The sequence below is a fragment of the Lytechinus pictus genome, chromosome 12 (assembly GCF_037042905.1).
Source record: "Lytechinus pictus isolate F3 Inbred chromosome 12, Lp3.0, whole genome shotgun sequence".
Lineage (NCBI taxonomy): Eukaryota > Metazoa > Echinodermata > Echinoidea > Temnopleuroida > Toxopneustidae > Lytechinus > Lytechinus pictus.
The window spans coordinates 25,450,925-25,467,039 of NC_087256.1; the positions used below are offsets into that span (position 1 = coordinate 25,450,925).

The 16,115-nt window shown below is 36.8% G+C and overlaps 1 protein-coding gene across 1 annotated transcript; it reads right to left on the reverse strand.

Annotated features, from left to right (window-relative positions):
- Positions 1-1,683: 1,683 nt before the first annotated feature.
- Positions 1,684-14,768, reverse strand: LOC129272620 (transmembrane prolyl 4-hydroxylase-like). The gene is made up of 8 exons (XM_064107199.1): positions 14,495-14,768; positions 9,184-9,682; positions 6,657-6,714; positions 5,917-6,038; positions 5,461-5,551; positions 4,549-4,672; positions 2,869-2,977; positions 1,684-2,234 (listed from the first exon to the last, which is right to left on the reverse strand). Exons 1-8 carry the CDS (start codon positions 14,766-14,768, stop codon positions 1,991-1,993), a joined length of 1,521 nt encoding a protein of 506 aa, XP_063963269.1. The 3' UTR covers positions 1,684-1,990.
- Between the last annotated feature and the right edge of the window lie 1,347 nt (positions 14,769-16,115).

The window sequence follows — 16,115 nt, forward strand, 5'->3', positions numbered from 1 at the left end:
GGGTCGTACTAAACCAAATGATGTGTAAAGGTAAAACCAACGACCGAAGGACCCGTGACATAATAAAATATTCATGTACTTGTTTAGGGGTTCACCGTTTTGTTCCCAATACTTGTTAACTGTAGGGTTTCACACGCCACTACTTGTTAAGGGGTGCATTTTCAGAATATGGAAAATATGTGTTTAGGGTGCTTTTCGAGACCCCATGGTCGCGCATGGTATCCACTCGTCAATGGAAGAGGCCCCCCGGGATGTCGAATGAGCAGACATCTTGTCACCTTTGATCAGATCTTGGACTTTTTGGATGGTCGCACAATTACAACATGATCTATGTCTGTTTTGAGGAAAGAGTCACTGATGAAATATAAGCAAACTATTTTTGAATGATTATTTTTCATTCATATTCATGATTGCTATTTCAACAAAACCAGAATAGTTGTGAAAGTTTTCTTCAAGGGCGTGAAATATGGGGTATTGATCTGTCTGTATAGGGACAAACGGGCAACAGAATCAGCATCTTCCCTTTCAATTGGAAGAAAGTTAATGATGCTTACATTTCTATCAATCGGGTAAAAAATGAACTAAAGTTTGTTTATTATGAAATATATGTAAAAGTTTTGTAAAAATAAGAAAGTTAGTATGTAGGTTCTATGCATGAGATTATGCAATATTTTAAGACGTAATTCAGAGAACCATGTATATATTTATGGCATAATTCCTAACTTCATTATCAACTTTCAAAATTCCACATACTACCCAAGAACAAAGAAAAGTCGAATAAAACGCATTTACGGATGATATAAGATGCTAACGGGCAAAGGAGATAAATGCTAAATATGGTGATTGATATTATAAACTCGATACAGAAATAATGTATGAAAGCCTAGTAATGAAATAGACCATCGTGAAAAAAAAATTAAGTGCAAAGTCTATGTATGTAACATATTATATCCCTTACTTAAGATTGTTGTATTGAGAGTGTACACAAGGAGAAAAAGAATAGTTTTACTACGAAAAACGTTTGCCATGAAATAGTTCATTTTCCTTGCTGACGTCACGCATAGTCCATTTTTTCCCTAGGGAAAAAGTGAACTATACGTTTTTTGACCCCGCCCCCTACTCGATTCGCGAGCTGTGCGGTGCGATGCGAGCAGAGCGCTGCTCAGCCCAACGGTACTCTCTACTGCATGCCACGGGAAACTTTCGGCGAGCTGCACTAACCAGGTGCGCTCGCTGAACAGACGATCAATACGGCAAGGCTTATTGTTTTCTCAACTTCTCAACGATTGTTCCATCATCGACTTATTAAAAATCGTTTTGCTGCAAAAGTTGGGTATCAACGAAGAATATCGTATGAAGAATATATATGAGTGGAAGGGATATAAAACAAATATACAATGACCCATTCTCGGAACAGGCTAAAACTAATCGCACTCAGGAACATCACATAGTACTATTCTCCCTCGGGCCGATGGCCCTCGGGAGAATAGTACTATGTGATGTTCCTTCGATGCGAATAGTTTTAGCCAGATCCTCGAGTGTCATTGTATATTTGTATACTATAAATCAAAATAAAGAGAGGAAGGAATACAAACAAAAGCTATGATACCTTAGTATAGGAAAGTGAAGTGGCATATTTGTCCCAAAGCAAGTAATAAGGTCGGATCTACACGTATAACAGGCAAGCAGGCAACACCGTTTCTTACGGCAAATTTCTTAAAAAGTGTGAAGTCTCTTATCAGGAAAAGGAGTAGAGGCCTGCCATGTTCAACACTACATTAAAAAAAAAGTTTCCTTCCTTTCATATTGCATCTATTCCACAAGCCTATACAAGTGTTATGTTTAATGTATTACGCCCTCTACATTTAAATGATTTCGAGCTGGAGTTTGATTTTGAGGATATCATAAATTTTGTGGTACTTGGGCGATCATGTGTTCCACTTTAGAGTGTAATCAACTTATTGTAATTGACATAACTTGACAAATGAAATCATAATTCAACGTGTTCTTGAGAAAGGCCATCTCTCTCAGACCTGCCTGTAGCGGGCGTGCTTCTTTCTTCCTTAGAGCTTTCATTGTCGTTATTCTGATCTGAAATGTCGTCATTTGACTCTGTATCTCCTTCCACTTTTCCTGCAACTGTATTATTTTCTTCATCATTCGTTTCGTTTCCTGACTCTGCTATTTCGCCATCTTTCCTTGGTTGAAATATTTGAGCATGAAATTCCATTTGTCTAAAGAAAAGAAAAGAAAAGGAAAAACTGACCCTAAAATGCTCATCTCAACTGGGACATACAGCGAGTGTGGTGTATTGTTTTATCTCCCATTAACAAATAAAATAAGATTGAATTAATTTTATTGGAATTCGCAAAGGAATACCTTGGTATTGTATGAACAGCGTTTTCAAGTGTATTGGAGTAAATTTATTGAAACGATAATGATGAAAGATAATAATTCATTGACATAAGTATGTTATACAAGGGCGGAAATTTTTTCCCAAAGGTAAAGGGGACGAGGGCTTCAAAATTTGAAAAGCAAAAAAAAAAAGCAAAAAAAGTAGGTTATCACCCCGAAAAGTAAGGTCATCTCGTCCAAAATGCAGGTTTTATTTAGATTTTGAATGATGTATTTCTTTCCATCATAAAAGACCAAAAATAGTAGGGGGGGGGGACGTTTGATATTGTGTCCCCCTGTCCCCCTGGGATTTCCGCCCATGATGTTATAATGCACGTTTATGTGTCTAATAATTGCTTTTTAACAGTTTTTGATTTCATGAATTATATGAATGACACATCATCAAAGGATAGGTTAAAGAATAACCCTTTTGAATGACGTTTTGTACTAACTGACAAAACAAAACTGCGATACCTTTCATAGTCATCATCGACGGTGATCCAATTGTTTGCGATCCACTTTGTCCCCTTTGTGACGTCACAACCTCCATGAAGGGCGTGTTCATTTACAGAGGACATCCAACCTAATGATATGTGTAGCAGTATCAATTTGAAAATTTCAACAGCAGGAATCACAATCACCTTCACGCGATTGAACTGTGAGAACTCACACTGTCGAGATATCCACACTGTGATAGTTTTCACATTGTTTCAATTTGAGCATTCTTACGCTGGGAATCGCCGCATCTCTTCACATATTCCACACTGTGTGAACACACTGTGAACATGCATACTGGTAGAGATGTCCACAGTGTGTCTGACAGTGTCTCACTGTGTGTTCGCAGTGTGGAATACAAGAATGCGAAATCACATTATACTGTTAAATTTTAGAGTGCTTTAGCAATGTGGATCACATATTCACATAGTTCATTATGTATACACACATTCACCCACACATACACACCGTAGAGGTGAGCACAGTGTGAAATTATCTCCACAATCTTATATTTGAATAGTTATATCAGTGTGAATTACATTTTAACATTGTCAAATTTGCAACGAACTGTGAACAATAATTGTAGGGGTGCCAAGAGTGGGAAATTATCTTCACATTACACTGTCAAATTTGATCATTCGAAAAATGCGAATGATATTTTTACACAGTCCACGATGTAAACACACTGTGAAATCTAATGCAGAGATGTCCACAGTGTAAAATTTCCGTCACGCTGTTAAAAAGGCGCATTAAAAAAATATATCACATTTTTGGCATAGTCCACTATGTGAACACACTGTGAAAATTCATATTGAAGAAGTGTCCACAGTGGACCTCACTGTGTATTTGCACTGTGGACACGGTGTTCAATCACCTTCACACTGTTAGCTTTGATTACTGTAACAGTGTGAATCACATTTTCACACAGTCCACGATGTAAACACACTGTGAATACTTACACTGTAGAAGTGTCCACAGTGTGAAATAACCTTCACACTGTTAAACCTGCGCATTAAAACATGAATCACATTTTGACACAGTCCGCTATGTGAACACTTATAGTGAAGTGGTGTCCACAGTGGGCCTCACTGCGCATTCGAAATGTAGAGGCAATGGTTAATTATCTTCACACTGTTAAATATACGTATTTTAAAAATGCGAAAAACATTTTCACACAGTCCATTAGGCAATTACACTGTGAATACCTACACTGTGGAAATGTCCACAGTGTGAAATAATTTCAAAAGTGAGAATCAAATCTTCAAACAGTCCCCTATGTAACAACACTGTGAACACTCATTCTTTAGAGGTGTCCACAGTGCAAAATTATTATCTTCACACAGTTAAAATTTACACATTTCAAAAATGCGTATTACATTTTCACACTGTCCGGTATGCAAACACAATGTGAACACTCACACTGTACATAGAGATGTCCACAGTTAGAAATTGTCTTCACACTGTTGAATTTGAGCATTCTATCAATGTGAGTCACATTACGTGAACTGCCTGTAACGGTGTGAACAGTGTTGGACACACTGAATACACTGTGAACAAAGTGTTGGACACATTTGACACACTGTGGGACACTGTCAGCACACTCTGCACACACTATTAGAAACTGTGTTGATCCCAACCGTAATAAAATAATATTCTAACCTGTTTCTTCATCGATATGATGGTTATACCACATGATCGCCTTCCCGTATTCTGGTGTGACGTAGAGATTTTTATAACAGTTGCGGCTCAAGTCGCGGTAGTTATAACCCAAGCTCTTCTTGTACTGGAATATAAAAGGAGGTAAAATGAGGTTCTAATCAAGGGCATAGGCTGGGGGCGGGTGCTGAGGCACAGGAGTTGCGACACTGGCAAGCAACACTGCTGATTTTCCAAACTTAAATTCCACCTCCCCATACCACTTAAGTTCCATCTCCTCAGGATGTGCATCTCCCCATGCTAAAACCAGCCTACGCCTCTGGTTCTAATTCTACTCTTTTCGCATACTTTTAGCAAGATAAAAATAGAAAAAAATTAAACTATAGGACCGGGGTGAAAACCAACCCTTTTCTCCATTTCGAGGATAATTGAGCTCATAAAACATTTAGAACAATTATGGTCACAGCTATGAAGAGTGACAATGTCGGGTGGTAATCAATGAGATCGAAATGATTTGAATAGAGTAGGCCTATGATTAAAGAAAAAATGGGAATTGTTACATAATTTCAAAGCAGCGTGGTTTTAAGGACGGATGATCCCTTATTCTATACATTCTATGAATTCCTACAGAGCATATTTTTTCTATTTACTGCATTTAAAGATCATTGCATTTGATCGTCCGATAAATTTTGTTTATATTGTTATTAATTTTACAGGGATAACAAAACCAATTATCTGTTCCATAATATTCGGATACACACTTAAGTGCAAGTATCAAATATAACTTTAGTTTAACGGGTAGTCTAAACCGCACTAGCTTATATCATTTTTATCTCTTCCATACCCCCAAACAAAATTACGACATACTCTTAAAAAAACACGAAGCCAAAGAAATAATATATACAAATACTTTACTTCTTTAGAAATGTTTTCAAACTCGGCCAAAGGGAACGCTGTTTCACCCCCACTTTCCGGGTCTTGGAGATAATACAAAATGGTCATAAATCTGAAAAAAAAGAATAATCAAAGAGCAACCAATGGAGAATTTCATCAACATTTTTCATCTGACAAGTCGAAACATTTCCTCGCTTTTGATTGGCTGAAACGCTCAGTTCCTATGGTAACCGTCGGATAAGACGTCCGACAAGTCCTGTCACGAAACGCTCCAAGTAACAATTCCGTTTTTAAAAGTGTTCAGTGATGAAATCATCATTTGATGACTAACTTGTCAGTAAAGACCATAAAGAATGGTTGGAAATCACTCGAATCCCTGTAAATGGATTGAATCAACACTCTTAAAAAAGGGGAAAACTTCGATACTAGATAATATGCATGTGTGTGACCTATAAAGAGTTATTATATATACAGTACCTGCAAATCCTAGGTTCCTGCTTTATTTTAGGCTTAAAAGTGTGAATACATTGTTGATCTTCTCTACTACGCTGACTATCCAGATGAGCATGAAAGCGACCACCAGGGTGATACCTAACTACCTAAAATAAGATAAAAACCCCGGATTATTTATCTATTTTTCAATCAATATTCCTTTGATTATAATCTGGAATGGAATGAAAATGGAATCTTTATAATGAAACACACACATCTACCCACACACCAACACACACACACACTCACCACCACCACACCAAATGGCAGCCTTGAAGAGTTGAATAAAATACTGATCTGATTCATTTGCTGACACGAATTAAAAATGATATAGGGTTTTCCATTCATGCGTAATGTCATGTGTATCTTTGCGAGAAGATTTATGAGAAAAAAAAAATCATCATGCTCGAATTCTATAAATAATGTAGTGATAGTAAATTGGAACTTATATAGCGTTAATTCCACTCTGCAGAGTGCTCAAATTCTCAAGAATTTTCGAAAGGAAATTGAAAAGAATTGAACAAAGACGTTTCAGGTGGGTTTTTTATTTTCAGAAATTAAACCTTTATTAGTAATAGATGACGTAGTGCCAAGAAAAAGCCAAGAAGTGAAGAAAATGATGTGAAACATTTCAGTTTGGTTCGTCATGCGTGCAAATAATAAAGTGTGTCCTGACAACCGAGATATCCATGGAATAAGAAAGAGGAAACAAATCGACTTCAAACCTGAAGATCTTCGCTCGAAAATACAATATTACGATCAAGATTTGTCAGCGCCAGTACCCTTTCAGAATGACCAGTGCGGGATATAGGGAGAGAGAAAATTTTATTGAAATGGTTATATTAATGTTAAGGGTAAATTTTGATGTCTGATAAGGACGTTCAAACTGTATGACGCGATTTATGAAAACTACACGACACTACAAATCGGACGCATCCGAGAATGAATCAAGTACGCCAGGCTTCGCGATCTGACGTGAGAGTTGGTAAATCATGAAACAAAAAAGTTGTATCCATACATTATTTATGTAATCAACAAAATGTAAAAGTCTCCGTCCTCTTGTTTTATCAGGGAGGCGCAACAAAAGTACATCAGGGCCCGTCTTACAAAGAGTTACGATTGACCGATCAATCTCAAGTATATGGAAATCCATCAATGTCATAATTTTTCTTTAGGAATTTTGCTCAATGTGCTTTGAAAACACAAAGAAGCATACTGAATTGTCAAGAAAACAGTGAATGCGTGAATATACATGATTTCTGGAAAATATTTTGAACAAACATGTAATATTAAATGTTGATGTTGCTGGCTTTCCATAGTTGCGATCGATCGGATCAATCGCAACTCTTTGTAAGACGGGGGCCCAGAAATCACTTCATTCTCACTACGGAAACAGTGACCAGCAAATCTCATACTGCATTTAATTACCGTGGTGGAGATAGGTGGAGTATCCCCATGAATTTCATCTTTTGTTTTGTGATCTCTCCAACTAATTTTTTGTACCCTCATTAAAAGTCGAGTAAAATTAGTGTGCCATCTAGTCTATCTTTTAGGGACTTCTTGATTGTCCATGTTTCTGAACCATACAAAATGATACTTTCTACACATGCCCTAAACAGGAAGAGTTTTATTGACAGAGAAATATTTGATTGATTCCCAAAGCAAATGCAGCTTATTGCAAGCATTCCATACAAGAGCTTTCCTAGATAGAAAGTCTTTTCTTAAGTCGCATAATATGTATGAACCTAAATACTCAAAATCATCAACTTCTTTAAACTTATGAAAAAGGCTTCATAATAAATTGACAGACCGTTTTGTTAAATGATACCCCATGCTAGCAATGGTTTTTACTCTTTTTGTACTAAAATATTTACATTTGTCACGCTTATGTCTTAAAGGGATAACATATCATCGTCAACCTGTAATTAGTTATCGAATCAATTTATTTATCACGATCAGGGGCATGCACATCGCAAGACCAGCTTCTTGCGGGGGGTTATTTTATCTTCCTTTCAATGCCAGCAGTTCCTTTTCACTGTTTCTTTGCATTTATGTACTTTTGTATTTGTATTTATTCATTCTCCGAAAGGTATACATTGGAACATAATACCAAAATATAATCAAACATGCAAGAAACAAGCAAATTATACAGAGATATCATAGAGAGACACGAAGGTATTCGGAAGGACACCCGGTTCAGTTATGCCCATTGACATCACTGTTCTTCCATCGGGTCCCGGTGATTATAAAAAAGGGTAGCACTGGTTTGGATTAGAAATATAACAGATACCTTGCAGAACTTAAAAAAAAATCATAATTGATAAAAAGTTTTTTAAGATGACCCTTTAAGATGTAAGACAGTTACCATATTAGAAAATGAACGAAAGGCATATGAGCAAGGGCGATATAAGAGTTGTTGGAAATTGGCATATGTCTGTTGCAGGAAATGGGTACATGACCAATGCGGTATAGGGTAATAATAAGTAGGGATAATGGGTGTGAACAAATGAGATATTGAATACATTACCAGTAGGGACAATGGGCATTTTGACCATTGAGATATTGGACAGTATATAAGTAGATAAAATATGCATGTAGCCATCGAGATTTAGGGAAGTATAAGAGTAGGAATAATGGACATGTGACCACCGATATCTTATAGACGGCATGGGTGTCGAAGAAAATAAGAATTAACAAGTCAAATGTAGGCGTGGAAGGGAGTGTGAGGAAATGGACATATGATAAATTAAATAAAAGACGGGATGGGAGTAAAGAAAAAATGGGATAATGATCAGTGAGGAATGGGACTGCGCCAGAGTAGGTGATATACTCTGACAGGAGAGAAGCAGGATCATGACAGAATACATAAGACGGAATTTGAGAGCAGAAATGGGAGTAGGAGAGATGCCATCCTGATCAAGAACATTTGTATTTGAAAGGCTGAAAATCATAATTTTGGTAAGAAAATCAGTATTTTCACAGAAATACCATAGAACCACAAATAAACTGAAACTTTAGGATTCAGTAATTTGCATGAAACCACCAGTATTCTTTCTCACTTTTCAGTAATAATTAATGAAAACCAGTACTACTTGGCAGCTCTGGAGTAGATGACTGAGCTTTAGGAATGTTTAGTGGTCTTAATGACCACTGAGCTAATGAATGTGACTGTGTTTGAGTGTAGGAGGAAATCGGTATCATTCCCTGATCTCGAAGGATTATATCATAGACCTATTTTATTATATCAATTACCTTTCCCGTAGATTCATTACGATGGGCTCTGCAGAGTCCGCCCAATCAACCCAAGCCTGCTCGCTGATTCGAGTCCGCCCCTTTCCTTTAACTTCGGACACATTTCCTCGTCGCCACTGGGAGAGCCACTCCTTGATCTCAATCGTTTTGTTCTCAAGGTTCATTAGCCATAGCTCCCGTGCGTCGATGAACCCATTACTGTCCAAGTCCAACTTAACCCGCAGGTATAGGATTTGTAACATATCAGGGGGAACTGTTTCCCCTTCCTCGAGCCCAGGGAGACACTGTAGCACTTCGGTGAAGTCTAGTTTTCCGTCGGTATCATTATCACACTTGGTCAGTTTCGGAATCCATTCTGTTTTATTAAAAGTGACCTTGGATTCATCAATACCGGTGAGGTTTAATGACAACCCCAAGGTTCTACTGCTGGAAAGACCTGCATCCAGCGCTAGCTCTTTTAGTCTTTCACATTCCTCCGGAGTTAGGAATTTCGGAATTTCTGGAGGAAGCAAATGATGAACATTAATGTGATTTGATATTAGAATGACAATTCTCACCGCCACCCCAGACGTAAACTACTTCGATAATTGTTTTTAAAACAATCCATTTAATGCAGGTAGCTACTCCGGACTGATTGAATCCTTAAATATGGATGGTACGATAGATACTCGGTATTAATGTAAAGATTAGTATACCCCGTTTAGTTACTGTATCTTGAATGGGACTTCTCGCTATAAAGATCTGGATGGATAGATAGATAATTGGATTTCATTAAAAACAACACGTCTTGCAGTACAAAACCGAATTGAACATGAATTACAAATAAAATTAAACATCGGATATTGTTGAATATACAATTAAAATTTTCAAGCAAATTGTCTCTTCCGTGGTGCATTCAAGTAGTTAGGCACCCAAGAGGGGGTACCTGAACCTTAATATATTCATCCAAGAAGCACCACGAAAAATGACCCAAATTATACTTTACATGAAATCACAATAACCCAATACTACATGTAACAATGGCAGGCATATAATTTGAAATTCATGTAAACGGGACACCAAAAATCTAACAACTTGACATCCTATCTTATGGCATTATCCTATCTATATATGTAGCCATCAAAATTCGATGCGACTGGACGCTTACCAAATTTTTTTTTTTTAAAGTTAAGGATTTCATATATAAACTAAAATAACACTTTATATTTGGAAGAAAAATGTTGTGTGGATAAGAAATTTCTATTGCATTAGTCTGATTTATTGTGTTGCCTTTCAAACAAGCCTACGTTGGGATACAGGACTGCATATTTTTAACAATAATTGAATTTGAGCTAAAAGAAAAAGGAACGGAAACCTAAGAAGTCAGAGAAAGGGGTTTGATTTTGAGAAACCTCCACCCCAATTGCCTGTATTCTGCAGTCGGGTTTAACTTAAACTCAGGTTTACAGTTGTGGTTTAAGTATGGATAGCCAATTGTTACCTAAATCACTAACAGTAGAGATATCACATTTCAGCTCATTTGGCTCTCAAATCATTCATAATTGTTTAGGAAGTATAAGTAGATTGATTGTCTTCACCATCGATGAATCAGGAAAGAGCACAGTAAACACCCGGGGGGGGGGGGGGCGGGGCAGTCAAATATATTGCTATACACACGCGTGACCAAGGAATTTTCAAACACCCCCTAAACGAGTTTTTCTCTGTGTGCAAAATAACCCCCTAAACAAGTTTTTCGCGGGCTTCAGCTATTAAGAGACTAGAAATTGTTGTCGAAATGTCACGTACGACACGTATGGAATCGCCCTTTAGCTGAATTTAACTTTACATTATTGTTTACCTTTTGATTTTAATTGAATATCTATTTCGGTTTAAATTTCGAAGAATCTCCACTTTTTAAGTGTAAAACTATTGATAATCATTATCATTTATTTAATAATTATTTTAGAGTATTTTGGGTAGAATTCAGCAAAATTCGTGTTGATATTAATGTGAATATTAAAAATGTTGATATTAGTTATAAAGATATTGTGATAGGTAGACACGGTGGTAATGGACACAGCAATACATTTTTGTAATGTATTATCTAATTTAGCTTCTTATACAATGTTCAACAAAAAAGAAAATAAAATTTCAAAGAAACATTTGAAACATTCTTAGAAGAAATAAAATGGAAAGCAAATATTAAAATGAGTGCTTTGGGAAAATTGCAAAAAGGCAGTATGTTTGTCACACCTACTATTTAATATGTACCTAATATTCTTCCTTCTTATACCTATATTTTTTTGGTATTTTTATGTTAAATGTTATTGAATATTATGTTTTTTTTGGTTCAATGTGTAGTGACGATGTAAATAAGAATATGCAAATAATAAAAAAGCTTTCCCCATCCTAAATGATTAAATTGCCTTTATTGAAGTTTACTATTATGGCTCCAACTTCGTTTTCAAATTGATGAAAATCAAAGATAACTTTGGCTCAAAAAATATAAATATAATTATGTAAATCATAAATTAGTTTGTTTCCGTCTTTCTTCTATTTTTTCTCCCTCTCCTCCTCCTTGTCATTATCATAAACAAATCATCACATTCACTCATAGGCGACAATCGGGGGACGAAGAGGGGGGGGGGGATAAAGTATGATAAAGCAGCGTCAGGGGGTAAGGTGGGCGTCTCACTCCCCTTCCCATTCCGTGATGAAAACTTGCAAGAAGTCGCCGCCCCTGCAATTACTATAGACCTACAATTTCCTTGATAGGTCTGATGTAAATCTCAATATATTTTATCAACTCAGTGGATTGTAGGATAATATAGTCCTTAAAATGTCTGTGTTTGGAGTAAATATATATATATATATATATATATATATATATATATATATATATATATATATATATATATATATAAATTTCAGCTCGCGCTTCGCGCTACCTAGCATTTTTTGTCAAGCGAGTGGCACAGCCCTTAAAATGTCTCTATTAGGTCAGCATACATGGCTATTGAGCGAGCTTCGTGCGCCCACTAAATGACTCAAAATTTTTGCTGCCCCCCATGTCTTGAACCACGGTACGCCACTGGCAAAGGTAGATAACAAATAGGAAAAATCTACACTTGGAATATATTATAACCAACCGAATAAACGAGTTGCGGTTCACCGTCAGCCGACCATACGGTACACGGTTTTGCACGATATTGTGATAAGATTGTGACAGAGTGTACAGGCTTCTGCAATCATATTGATATTGCAGATATCTCTTAACCATTATTAATCGGATGTATTCAAAATATATATCTAAACAATATAGTTATAGTTTTTAATGCTGAAATCACGGTTTAATCTTAATATATGAAATTATGTACTCGGTTGTATTTGTTAAGATCTCTTTTTTTATTTGTTTATATTTGTTGTTATTTGTATATCCAAAGGAACTGTTGCTGGGCCTAGCGCCAAGAACGTCTCTGGACGGTGTGTGCGCTCAATAAGATATCACTATTATTATTATTATTATAGAGCCCCCCCCCCCCCCCCCCGTGATCGAAATATCCTGACAAGACAATGTAAAATGATCACCGCCCGGCCAAAGTTACCTTTTGTTAAGGTATGAGCTATCCCATCGAATATTCTCCGAGATTGTGAAAAAATTTGGCCTTCTTTAATGAAAAAAATATGAATGACAGTTTAATTTATTGAAGAATTACGATGCATGAACCCTATTCTTGTATATTTCAATCAACTGGTTATTAAAATGCCATTATTCATATATTGGCAATAGGCTTTATTTCCTCCATTTCAATTTTTTTCCTACAACTTTTAGATCAATCAGCTCTGGGCGTCTTTATAATAATTTGTAGACTTTGGGAGGGGGTGAGGGTGCACTAAGTCACAGCTACAAGAGAAGAACATAAAATGCCTTTATTTGGCATTTGGGAGTGTGGACTTTTTTTCGCTCCTCAGATTATATCTGCGGACCTCCATTGTGAATGATGACCTACAAAATTCACCCCTTCAGAAACCAACTTGTCCCCCCCCCCTCCTTGGCAAAAGAAGCTAGATCCGCTAGCTGCTCAGTATCTTCCTTTATTTGTAATGAGTCAGGTAAAACTTATATTTTAATATAATTATCTTATCATTCAAGTGATATTTTCACTTTAGTCGAATAGAGCAGCCACATGGTTATTCACATTCAATTTTACAGCTTCTCGACGCTTTAAAAGTGGTAGAAAAATTAACACCCCAAATGACGGGGTAAAGGGAGCATGCACGTTTGTCGGTTAAGTATTAGATCCAAAAACGTCAACCGGGTGGATCATCACACAACATGAAGTAAACTTTGCATAATTGGTTTTTTTTTTTTAAAGAAATACAACAACAACAACAACAACATGCATACCTAACACTGGGCAATCAACGTTTTCATCTAAGATTATACTTTCGGTTTTATTAAAAAAATAATATCTAACGTAGGGCAATTTAATTATCACCATTATTACACATGAGCAAAAAAAAAAGATCAATGACTCTTGCTGAGCCATAAGGAAAGAAATTACGTTTGTGACTGAATTTTACTCGTCTGCCTTAACTTGTAATTCTGTTGTGTTAGAATCTCAGTTGAATGCCATGGAATTTGTTACCGCGGGAAATTCGACCAGTGGATGTAATAATGATGTATTTTTTTTTTCTAAATGAACGCCATTCATATCTCTTTAACTGCTCAAGTGGCATTTCCAGGTAGGGGTACATCCGGTCCGTGCCCCCCCCCCCCATTTTCGCGAGCCATAAAAATATTTATTAGTGTATAATGTGGTGCATCCGAAAGTAAAGATTTTGCTTGCTTCCTTGTCAATTTTTTTTTCCGGACATAAATCACCCTCAATCAGGAGCGAAAGACTTTTTTTGTTTGGTTTGTAAATAATAATGATGATATTAATAATAACAATAATAATAATTGTTGTTTATGTATGTGCTATACATAAAAGTATCACAGAGCTTACAATTTTATTGCCAGACATATAATATAAATATAAATCTTAAGTAACAACAAAATATATAAAATTGTGTACATTAACTTTGAATCAACTATTTGTATTCTCAGCTGCGCAAGGTGAGTCCTGGTGGCCTCCTGCTCGCTGCTCCGTTTACCAACAATCTAAGGGAAAGCCCGGTCGGCACATAATTCACAGAAGCTCTAGTATAGCATTTGAGGCGACCAGGCCTCAGATGGGTCCGCCAGTCAAATCAAAATTGAATTTTCCCCTGAAAAATGCCCCCTGGAAGTCTGGATTCGCCCCTTATCTGTTCCATACACAGTAGGTACTCACTTCAACCGGGTCGTACTGGAATAGTCGTATCCTCTCCTCGCTTTCCTCCTCTACGACGCCACCACCGATGTCATCATCACCAGAATCCTTCTCGATATCATCGACCTCGATTTCTCCAGTATCTTCCCTGATCGCTCCGTCTTCATCACCGGGCGAAATCTCTCCACTTGACAGCACCGATTGACAAGGTACCAAGGACCAAATTGCCAGAAGAATGGCAATTTGGAAAGATGGCTTGCACTTTGTTCTTTTATCATGGTTCCAATGCATGTTTTCCTCTTAAATCCCAGGGTCGTTCTTTTGTGATTTGGCTTACGGTTCTTGTGACTCTAGGAAATAAATAATATTCCATTAACTAATTTTTCACCGGATAGTGGAGTCTACAGTCTAAAAGCTAGTCTATTATCCATTCCGTCTTTTGTTCTTAGGTCATATTCATTCATTCATTCATATGTATTTATTTCATTCATAAAATAAAAATTACATTTACAACCATGTTGATATAAAAACACAAGAAATACAAATAAAAATAAACAGGGAGACAGCTTAAAAGGCAGAACTGCAGTACTGATGTACACAAAATACTTACCATCAGTAATAAAAAGAAAACATTATCAAGCAAATTCTTTATCGAATATCAGAGAAAAGCTAATTGTAAAAAAATATACATAACGCCTTTCTTCTACGTCTCATATTGCAGACCTGATCCGGAATATTATGTCCAATAGGCCTATAAAAAAAAATCAATGAAAATTCAACCACATACCTTGATTAGGCGTGATGTTGGCTGCTTGCACCAAAGGAGAAAAAGGCGGTGGCACAAAAAAAAGAGATAACGTTACTCAGTGTATACATACCAGCATATGTATACTGAGGATTATACAAATCTGGCTACAAGCCCCGGGGGGGGGGCACTTACATTGACGAGTGGATACCATGCACGACCAAAAAAAACACGTAAAAAGGATGTCCTTTTCACGATAGGGCACGTTACGTACGTAACGTGATAAGGGTGTCAAAAACACAAAAATAATGAAAAAAGGGTGTCTATTTCGCTAGGAAAATTACGTGTTTAGGGTCGAATTTGCGGGAATGATAAGACAAAATTAAAATGTTTTATAAAGAATGTCCATTTTGCCCCAACACTTCGTGTTTAGAGTCCGATTTGAGCGAGGTGTAGAAGGTGGGGTCGTACTAAACCAAATAAGGTAAAGCCGACGACCGAAGGACCCGTAACAATAAAACATTCCTGTACTTGTTTAGGGGTTCATTTCAGGGAATATTTGCCAAGAGTATCGTTTTGTTTCCAATACTTGTTAAGGGTAGGGTTTCACACGCCAATACTTGTTAAGGGGTGCATTTTCAGAATATGGAAATTACGTGTTTAGGGTGCTTTTCGAGACCCTATGGTCGCGCATGGTATCCACTCGTGAATGGAAGTGGCCCCCCGGGCTACAAGCAAACAAGTAGCTCTGTGATTTCAGGCGATTCACCAAACGACTTAGTAAATTTATGATAGAAATTGTTTTTTTGTTTCTGCAGAATAGTGAGGAATTATATAATTCCTAATTTAGATTACGCTTTTGCTCAGGTTTTTGATCCAATACAAAGGACTCT